General features: G+C 42.6%; 1 protein-coding gene across 7 annotated transcripts in view; it reads right to left on the bottom strand.

Moving 5' to 3' along the window:
- Positions 1-5,055: 5,055 nt before the first annotated feature.
- Nuf2 (NUF2 component of NDC80 kinetochore complex) overlaps positions 5,056-11,276 on the bottom strand; it is a 47,630-nt gene continuing 41,409 nt past the window's right edge. For all 7 annotated transcript variants that reach the window (XM_038350113.1, XM_038350115.1, XM_038350114.1 and 4 more), the window contains 2 exons: positions 10,823-10,958; positions 5,056-5,484 (listed from right to left, as the gene is read on the bottom strand). In XM_038350113.1, the coding sequence (XP_038206041.1) occupies positions 5,326-5,484; positions 10,823-10,958 (295 nt within the window). In that variant the 3' untranslated portion in view covers positions 5,056-5,325. The remainder of the gene's footprint in view (positions 5,485-10,822; positions 10,959-11,276) is intronic.

Below are 11,276 nucleotides of genomic sequence, written 5' to 3'. Positions count from 1 at the left end.
AGGGAGTTCCAGGACAACCAAGGCTACACAGAAAAACCCTGCTTTGTGGTGGGGGATCACCAAGAAAAACAGAGAAAAGAATAGGAGAACCCAGGAAGGGACACCTAATATATCTTTGAATATGGAAGTTTCCTTCCTTTATTATTTCACTTGAGTTTTGTTTCTATTACACACTAAGTCCCACCACCTTGAGAGCAGTGATAGAAAGTCACCTTGATCTTGATGACAGAAGGAGGAATTTGACCACCTGAGAAAATTCAACTGTTCTCTGAGAGCTTTGGTGAAGACAATGCCTCTGTAGCTTTTCCTAGAGCAGTAGCCTTGTCTCGGGTCTTTCATCCTTCACCTGGTGACACCCCAGACAGCAGCAAATGAGTATTAGAGGTCCTACAGGTAGCTCACGGTCGTGTATGCTCTATGATTCTCTTTCTGACACAGAAGCTCCCGTAATTGCTGCCACAGCTGTTTCTGTCATCTCTGTTTCTTGGGTTTCACCAGCAATGGCAGCCATTTACGGAGTAAGAGGTAGTTTATTTTATCATCTGATTTAACCCCTGCCATAGCCTTTCGATGGAAAGACTCCCAAGCTCTATGCCTGGAAAGAGGACCTGAGTGATGTTCTGTCTGGATCTTGGTGCTTGAAGCTCATCAGTTGCAATGGTAACGCAGGCGTGCAGGCGCGCAGTCCACTCCCCACTGATTGTCCTGAACCCCTCATCATAATTGTTCCTGTGCCATTTTACTGGCATCCTTGGTCTTACAGGGCAAAGAGCTTGGAGATACAAAGGTAGGACCCATGGTAGGAAGTAATGAGGACCACACCATGCGACTGCAAACCCCAGCTCTCTTCTAGCAACATCGGGAATGTTTTAGAAATGGGGAATTCCAGATTTCAGGTGGCTTGGAAGCACATCAGAGTTTGAGGATACTTCCACCCCAGCCAGGAAGCTTCTCTAGCATGGTGCTGCTCTCATGGGGATCCCCCAGCCGGCCGATTTACCTGGGAACAACCTGAATACAATACAAACTCTGGAGCCCACGCAGAGCAGACCTACTGATTCAGACCCTCTGGGGGTCTCAGGGGATGCTAATGAATGGGAAGGTTTGAAGATTCGGATTGGAAGATCTTACAGTCCTCACACTTAGGCTCACCTGAGAAAGAGGAGTCAAAAGCAACACCCTGTGGGGCAAAATGAAGTTTGCCGTCCGCGGCATCACCTCCTTTGTGAGGCTACCTGCCTTGGTGGAATAAAACATCTGTTTTCTTAGTTCTTTGTATTAAAAATACAAAACTACTCCCTCATCCGGGCCCAACGAATTAGCTGCTTTGAGGTCTGTGTCAATGTGGGCCATGAAGACTAGATTCTTTAAGCCAGCACACCCTTATGCATTTATCTAGGTCCAGGTGTTAAAGGTTTGTGATGGAGGAGGAACCATAGACACAAAGGTGAAACTGGCTCCCAGAGATACCCAGTAAGTTTGATTGTAACAGAATTGGCTGTTGTCGGACGTGAGCTGTCTGACAGTTACTGCCCTAAAGCCCCTCAATCCTTTAGTGCTTAGGACATATTTGCTGTTACAGTCTTATTAAGGAGTGTGAAGACTGTCGTCTAGGCTCCTAACTATAACCATATAGGAACTTCTTAAAGTAATTCCCAAGGATAATTATTAAACCACTCTGGGGCTGGGGACATGGCTCAGGTGGTAAAGTGCCCTCAGTGAGGACCTGGATTTGGCTCTCCAGAGCCTATGTTTAAAGAAGGAAGGAAGGAAGGAAGGGAGGGAGGGAGGGAGGGAGGGACGGAGGGAGGGAGGGAGGGAGGGAGGGAGAGAGGGAGGGAGGACTAGGTGAATGTGCTGGTCAGCTCCTGAGGAATAACACTGGAGAATGACCTCTGACTTTCACAAGCACATATGTAAACACCCACCTGCACAAGCATGTGCATGCACACGAACATGTTCCCACATACACACGAAAACTTCAATCACTTTAACTATAGGATAAAGATGTTTCAGTGGGGGAGCTAGACACTATAGAATCCCAGAGACCCGCACCTGAGGGAGTGGCATGTTTAACAAAAGCAGATTCTGCACACACTCAGTTTGGGAACTGTGGCACTACCAGGTACTCTGCCGCCACAGCTACTGCTCCTTAACTGGCTACAGCACCTGTCCTGAAACGGCTAGGCACTAGAGATTGGTGTAGAGAGCTGTGTGGACAGGATCAAGTAGTCTTTTAAAGGCACGTTTGTGTTGGCAGAAAGAAAGGATTTGAAGAAGCTCTTGGTGGTAAAGATTGATGCTATTACTGGAAATAAAATAAAAACCAACGAAGATGCCATGCTGGTCCATATTCAGTCCCTAAGCTCATGGCAGAGAGTCTCAAGTTCTTCTTTCAGGAGAATTCAGTTTTTACAGTCCCACAGAATCTGAGCTAGAAATCTTGAGCTGGTTATAATGGCCTAGTAAATTTTAGAGATAAACATAGGGTCAGAATGAACACCTTCAAAGACTTTAGGTATTATTTAGACCCTGTTTCCGCTAGGCAGATTCTAAGTTCTCTCTGCCACTTTCAGTTTGTGAGCTGTCACTTTAAAACTTGCAGCTTTTGCCTTTCCAACCTAAAAACCCACAGCTATTTTTGCCGTGGTTATGCAAGCCGTGTTGTGCCCCCTGGTGGCAATCTGGGTTGGAAGATGAGAAGTATATTTCAATCAGAGCGGGAGTGCCGACTTAATTGAAAAAGGTGGCAGGCCTGAATTTGAAATGGAATTTCATATCAAACTTTTCTGCTCTTACTAAAAATAGGAAACATCCCGTTAAAACTAAAATCCAATGTATTAACTTCAGCCTGCGAGGTGCATATTTCAACTCCCCTGGCTTTGTCACAAAATGGATTAGCTTCTTGAAATATGTCAGTTCAATGTGAAATTAGACATTTGCTCTCCGTCCAGCTAAGGAGCTGAGCACAGAAGACTGCACAACCTTTCCTTTGCCATCAGGGCAGCACGTGCCACAGACACGTGACATCACCTGCTTCGTCAGGGTATGCAACTTCCGGGCTACAAACCAGTTTTCAAGATGGCTCGAGGAAAATCTCTAAATTTTAGAATTTATTCTTCAATCAGTAAAGCCAAATGGATTTGAGTAGATTGTGATGAGGGCCTTTGATTAAATTGTAACTGTTTGGGGGCCAAAGGGGATGATTAAAGACAGTGACTAGAAAATGTATTTGGTAGGAAGAAACGTCAGAGTGCTTCAGCGGCTGTATTATTTGGTCACACACACACACACACACACACACAAACACACAGTGGTTTCTTCCTTAAGTAAACACTCAAGTGATAAGCAAGTACATAAATGGTATAAGCTAAATTTTAAATGCTAAACAGAAGCCACAAGCCTCCAGAAAGGGCTTGTAAAAAATGTGTCTAAGACACTACATAAAACAACACAAATGTTAGAGAAAGTAGAAAAAAATGAAAGCTACAAAACCCAAAGTGGGCCAGTGAGGCAGCTTAGCACAGAGGGGCTTGGCACCAAGCCTGATGACCAGGGTTCGCTTCCTTGGTCTCACAACAGTGGGAGGAAAGATCAATCCAGCAAGTTGACCTTCACATGTGCACTGTGGTACATACATGACCACACTCCACATACACAAATAAATGTAATTAAAATTTTAAGGACAGGGGAATGGCTCAGTGGACTAGACCCTTACTGCTCTTACGGAGTCTAGTTCCCAGCACCCACACTGGCAGCTCCAGTTCCCAAGTATCGGAAACCTCTGACCTCAAATGCACATATCGACATAATTAAAATAAAAATAAATTATCTAATTTTTAAAAAGTATTATGTCTGAGTTTGGACTAAGGCTGGAAGATGAATGCTTTCCAACAGAACCAAGTCAAGCTGTAATGAACCGTGGGGAGAAGGATGCAAGCCCATGGAAGTGTATTGGACTCAGTGGGCTGGAGGGGGTCCAGCATTGCCCGAGGACAGCTTAACAGTTCTGCTTATGACACAGCTTGATCCTAAAGCCTTAGTAGTCATTTTAGAATGTGTGTTTAAGAAAAATAACATCAACCAAAAGAATCCCTTCATTTTGCTTTTGAATATCAATTATTAGGCATCTTGTCTAGTGGATACTATAGAATTTCTCAAAATTGTATTCGATTAAGTATTTCTACCTTTGTTTTATGTCCTATTATTTTTAGTACATATTTTCTAAGGCAGTATCTTGCTGCACAGCATAGTTCAGGCCCATATTTGTGATTTTCCTATCTTGGCTCCCTAAGTGATGGGATGCTAGGTGTGTGCCACCATGATGAGATGATAGGTGGTTTTAAAACAGCAAGCACCTTACCCAGCTTGGTAAGGACAAAGCACTGGAACGAAGGCAGCAGCGGAACACTGAAAGTCTGAACTACTCTGAGCTAGCAGTTCGCACTTGTGGGTGCCTGCTAGCAAGGGTCACTGTTTTTCTTTCAGAACTTCACGGTGTTCCTTGGTTCCTGAGAGTTCTCTATGGCACTGTGCCAGGACAACTGGAGGAGCCAAGGCATCATACTGCATGCGGTCACAGTATGGCTAAGCATCCTTGTATCACTGAACAAGGTCCTCAGGATAACAAATTGATAAAGAAGGAGGACAACAAATTATTTTGGTCCAGTTTGAATTTTCTATCCACAACTGTCTTATTTCTACCATAAAATGAAATGAAGCCATATAATCAAACTTACTCTTTCACATTAAAAAGTGTGCTATATCAAGAACTATTCCAATTTTGGTGCCAGAGAGCACAGTTCAAATTTTTGCTTGGCGGAAAAAATCTTCAGACATCTCCACAATTCTTTACCTACATAGTAGAAAGAAAATATCTAGCTAGATCTGGATGAGTGAGAATCCAAGGAGCATGAACTCTAGATGTGGAGGGCACAATGAGGCTCAATGATGTGGCAATTCAATGTCAACAAAGTAACAACAGGCAATGCAGACTTCAGTATCTATTCCTCTTTATTCCAATTAGTACAAAAGAGACAGATTAAAAGGGGGGACACAAAAGCTGTACAAGTTACTTTAATTGTAATAAAAGCCTATAATACATGGTACGTTGGAGCCTGGAGAAGCAGTTCCCTGTAGCTGGCAAAGTCCAGAGTTCTCTCCCCAGCACCAAGAAAAAGACACAAGAAGCACAGCATCACACACAAAAAAAACACCAGTGACAAACGGGAAGCAGTGGTACCCATGTTAGTTAGCTGACACAGCTGGCACTTCTATTAGCATCACAATAACTATGTAAACAGAGACGAAAAGGCAGCCAGCCATTTATGGAGGGACTGCCTGTGCTGAAGAGGGCTGCACTCTGAACATCCTCTTCTTCAGCTCGGCCGTCTTCTCTTCTATTCTAGAGCAATACTCCTCTGTGGTCGCCTCAATGCCCTCGTGGTACTTCTCCAGAGCACTTTTCAAGTTTACAAAGATTTCCTGAGGACAAATGTGATAGCCAGCCAAACATTGAATTGCAAAAACATTTCAATGGTCATTCATATTAATTCTAAGATTACAACTATGATAGACTATGAACCATCAAGAAAAGTTTCCGAAAGCTTTATTTCTTAAATCTTATAAGAAAGACCAGGTGAATTAGCGACTAACTTGAGTGAATGCTAAACAATCAGCACATTGAATGGCTACAGATCAACTCATATTCCTAGCTCCACTGGGCTATGTGTTCATTCCCGTGGACAAGAACACTGAGTACATCATGAAGAACGGTATCACCTTCGAGAAACCATCAAAACCAAGTGTGGCTAAAATAAATAAACACAACCTGCAAATCCACAGGCAAGCACTTCAATACACCAAAGCAATGCTTTCTTCCTGACAATAAACATGCTCCCAAGGAAGAATTAGTCACATAGACAGAGCTAACATAAATAGAACAGGAAGCCCAAATCCAGTAGCACACCCACCTGAAGGAAAAACACGGGTAGGTATTAATGCGGGGGGTTATAGCCTTCTCAAATGCTACGTAGTTTAGAATAGCCAGTGAAAGCCTATACACAAGTGGAAATTTACACCAGTTCACGATAGCTCACATATAAAAAAAAGTTTTATCGTGAAGTCAAATACTTCTAAAGTCAAAGCATAGGGCTGGGAATACAAAGAAAAATCTAAGGCTAGCCCAGTGCTGTTCAACATAGAAGCAACAGCCATATGGCCACTCTTCAAATGCACAAAAATTTAGACTAAATTCAAAATTCCATTAGCCTTTCAAGTACACTAGACATATGTCAAAAGTTCAAGGTCACGGTGCCTACCTACCCAGTAGCTACAGGGCAGAGCATGACTCTAGCAATGCTTTATGTGACAGTGTTGGCCTGATTATCTCATTTTTGAAATTTGAGGAATTTAAAAATTATAAAATATTCATAGAATTTTATACCCAGCATCACCATTGATCCCACAAGAATTTTTGTCCATCGATCAAGAATATATTATTGGATTGTTTTCTCCAAGTACCCTGTGAACAAGATAATGCGGACTAAATCACTCTCCACCCCACACCAACACACAGACTATACTAAGTACTGAGCACTGGAAACAGGCTCATGCAAGTGCGTGGCCACACATCTGACCTCCAGCGCAATGAACACACAACACACATGTACCATGCGGGAAGCGCAGAACTAGGCTGCCTATTAAAAGTCCACAGCGAACGAACGAACGAGAAGCCAGAAACCAGACACATAGATGGCTCAGAGGAAGTTACATGGAAGATAAAACTTAATATTTTTAATGAACTCACACAAACACATTTTTGTTGACCTTGCTTCTGTCCCCTCCCCATCCCCTAGACAGCTCCCCTCACCCCTACTGAAAGCCACCACTGTTGGTGTCTCCCCTCCACTCTCATATCACATGTGTTCCATTACTCTACCTAACAATGTTCTTCCTTAAAGCCTTTTGCCTTCTCATGGACCCTTTTCTGGTTCTTGGTATCTACACTCAACCGCTCCATATGAACATACATATATAAAACTTAGAACATGTGGTTTTTGTTTCTCTGGGACTGGGTCATCTCAATATTGCATTTTCCACTAACATGTATCTTCTTACAAACTTCATTTTATTTATGGATGAATAAGAATCCATAGTGCACCTGTACCACATTTTCAATATCCATTATTATGCAGGTTGATCCTTGGTGACTTAAACAGAGCAGTCATAAACATTGGACAAGCAAGTATCAACCACAGTAATAGGCTGTTGGAACAAGAGTGTCCATCTGGGACAGAGAGTAGTTCTATTTTTAGCCGAGACACCCTCACCCTGGTTTCATAGTAATTACACCAGGTTACAGGCCCAAGAACAGCGAATAGAGAACCTTCCGGCCAGTAAAACAGCAAAGTGCTTTTCATGCAAGCCTGGTGACCTTGATCTCCAAAACACATCACAGTGCAAGAGGAACCCAACTCCACCAAGCTGTCCTTTGATCTATCTCTAAGCATAAGCCGTGACATGTGCACACACATATAATAATAAAACAAATAACTAATTTAAGAAAGAGGTTCTTTCTCCTGCACTCTTCCAAGTATTTGGTGTCAATTACTTTCTTAAAGATGGTCATTTTGACTGGGATAAGATGGAATCTCAAAATTTTAATTTGCATTTTCCTGATGGTGAACGATATTGAACATTTTTGAAAATATTTACTAGCTATTTGTATTTCGGTTTCTTGGCCTATGGGTGTTTGTTTTCTTGTTTAGTATTTTCAATTCCTCATACGCTCTAGGTCTTCTGTACGGTATATGGGTAACAGAGGTTTATCTTTTTCTGTAGGCTGGGTTTCATTTGGTGGTCAATTCCCTCTGTTCTGTGGAAGACTTCTGACTCCACAAGGTGGGATTTGTGGACAGTCAATCTTATTCCTGAGCAAGAAGAATCCTAAGCAAAAAGGCCTAAGCCTGTATCATGAGGAATTTTTCCTAGTGCTTCCTTCAGCAGTTTCAGGATTTCCTGTCTTTTATTATGGTCTTTGGAGTTTGTTTTTGGTGCAGGGTGAGAAGAACGGATCTAGTTTCCCTCTTCTAATGTGAATATCCAGTTTCCCATGCACCATCTATAACTGTAGCTGACTTCTCATTAATAATAATCTGTGGCACCTTCGTAAAGAACAAAAACAAAAGCCAGGTGGCTCTTGCTACATGGTTTTGTGTCTCGATCATCTATTCTGTCTGCCCATCTATATGTCTTTGACAGTTCCACACTGGTTTTGTTCCTGACGCTGTAGTATAACATGAAGTCAGGCATCATTTCTATTGGACCTTAAATGATGGGAATGATCTGCTTACCTAAAGTCTTAGAGGCACGGATCAGAACTTCACTGTCCTCAACCTGACTCCTGAGCCAAGTGGGACCCGACACCTAGTAGGTACATACGCTATTTGTTAAAATACTGACTAGAAATTTTAAGCAGTCCATTCATTATAAATGAACCCATAAACTATAGGAAAATAGGGAGGCCCTGATTTAACAAGGAAGTACACTATTAAAAAGTTACTTTACAAAGATAAAATTGGCACTACTTAGTATTCAGTACAGATTTAAAATAGCAAAATTAGAGTCAAGGAAGGAAGTTAGCATTTTGCGACAATTTGCAAGACATAAAATTATGTTATAAATGTGTGAATAAAATGAATAGTATTACTGAGGAAAAGAAATCATGAAATTAACTTTGTGAGTCTGAAGGCCAGGGTTATCTCCACAGAATTTCAACATGAGTTAATCCCTTGTGATATAAAATGATGATGAGAAATATAAGAAATTATAGCATCTTAGAAATATATCAAATATTCTAAAAGAAATTTATGAAGACATTGAACAGAAGAGATTAAGTGGGGGAAGGGGAAGAAGAGGACAGATGGGAAAGATTTTGAACTCTACGTCATTTTTGCTACGACTGGCTGGAAGAGGAAACAGATGTTTGAGCTGCTCAAATGGAAGAGGGACAAGACGTTAGAAGCTGGGGAACTACTGATGTGAGGGGACATTTAAAGCAGGGTCAGTGACAACTGGGGTCCAGCAGCCCTGAGTGAAGACCACTTTGACAATCTGTGCATGCTTCTTCTTTGTGAAGGGCGGCTATGAGGAACAAATGGACGTCAGTGGACTGGGTAAAGGAAGGACAACATAGCAAGCTGAATGGCCATTCCTGGAGCTCAGACAACGCTGCACGCTCTGGAGGAGCGTTACAATGCAGCCAGAGTCTCTTCCATCCTGGAGAAGAGGCATGCTGCTCGAATCTGCCGCCAACACCACACAGTGAGACATAATTGGTATGGACGGCATTTAAACAGAGAAATCTAGGTTGAGAGAAAGACAGGTAAGCCTACAAAATCTAACAATAAACTCATGAATTGAGAGCAACCATTTCATCGCTGTATGCTATGGTGAAAGGAACAACCCGGCAGAGCCGCACCTGAAGAAGGAGGAGTCTCTAACTGACCACAGTCTGAAGTCAGAAGGCAAGACACGGCTGCTGACAACCCATCCCCCGAAGCCTTGTAAATAGAAGCTTCTGGGGCCACAGCACTGCTTGGTTCTACACTTTGAATAACGACAGGGAAGAAATACTAACAGTAAACAGAATACGAAAGGTCTGAAAATGAAGCATGTGAACAGTGGCTGGACAGCTGCTACACCCAACAAAGGAGAGAAGAAGGAAGGAGACAGAGCTCCCATCTTATGAGCTAGTCAACAGAACACAGTATAGATCATTCCAGAAGGAAGGTCTGAGTGTGCCAGAGTACAGACACTGAATATTTTAAATTCAGAATGGGAAATAACATTTTAACAACTACAGCTGTACTAGAACAGCTTGCGTGGTTACGAGCTCTATCCACAGAAAACAATCACAATTACACAGAGCCCGTCAGTGGCTCTCAAGTGCCATCCTATGCTAGAGATAAACAGACAATTCAATTAAGGGATGGGACCTATTGTTGAGATTCTAATTCAATGTATTTGGGAGGGGACTTGGTCATTTCAAAATCCCTCACTGAATTCTAACACAGCTAGTTTTAAGACACAGTGCTCAGTGCCCTTTCAACTGTATAAATATTTATGGAAAGCAGACTATACCCCAGGCTATTCTAGAAATAGTTTCACATGCCATGCTAAGGTTTAAAGAACAACTGGTATTGCCAGGGAACATGCACAGAGCCAACAGTAACATAAGGTAGGTTGGCCATCTTTTGTGACTATCAAATTCAAGCCAGGTATTACTTCTAAGCTGCTAATAACCAGCTGATTATCTACACCTTGAGCATGTGACAGCAGTCTCTGGTTTCCTTAAGAATGTCGGATGAAGTTTCTCCTCAAGTCTCTTTTGCATTAGAATCTTTGCAGACTGTATGGACAGTGGGTGACAGCCGCAGCGAGAGTTCAGCTATCACAAAGCAGGCGCTTCAGAAGCGGGAAGATGGAGAAGAATGAGGAAGGAGGCCTAGGATTATGAATGAAGAGCTGCGCTACTTGGGGTGGCTTTGGTAAAATGTCTCTAGAGACGTAATTTAAAAGGCATGGGGAAAGTCCATCTACTTAGGACTTGAGAACTGTATATTCTGTGACGTGCTGAAGGCAGGTAAGAGAAAGGCACAGGAGATGCGCGGCTGCAGAACTGGTATCCAGAGTGCTGCTATAAACGGAGGAAAGCAAAAGACCTGCGGGGTCAAGTTCAGCTCCAGAGAACTCAAAACCCTGTCATGAGTGACATCATTTACGTTTTAACCCGCGGACTCTCTGTCCTAGGAACACGCACCTGAGACTTCAGTTTCTCCCTTTTCGCACTATCTTTTAGCTGCTGAACGCCAGATTTAATCTTCTGGATTTCCAGAGTAATGGTGGTTACTTGCTCACAGACAGCACCTCTTTTATCTTGAACTTTATTGCAGTCTCTAAAGAGGAACAGAAACACCAACATAACTTTTCTCAAGCACTTAAAAAAAAAAAAAACCGAAGACGCTAATAATGAACCCAGAGCATCGTGTGTCAGTACTTGCTCAACAAGCCTAGAACCCTTCCAGATATAAAAGCAGGCAGACAAAACCCAAAAACCCCCCACACAGTGTGGTGCACTATAGTTACACAATGGTGCACGGAACTACTTCATTCGAGAGCTGTTCTTTCTGTTTCCTTATTTTGTAGAGCTAGAGATTAAAGTCAGAGCCTGGCACATTCCCAGCAAGTGCTCCACCACAGCCCTCACAACCTAC

Source organism: Arvicola amphibius, chromosome 12 (genome assembly GCF_903992535.2).
Source record: "Arvicola amphibius chromosome 12, mArvAmp1.2, whole genome shotgun sequence".
NCBI classification, from domain to species: Eukaryota; Metazoa; Chordata; class Mammalia; order Rodentia; family Cricetidae; genus Arvicola; species Arvicola amphibius.
This window is presented reverse-complemented; position numbering and strand designations above follow the sequence as displayed.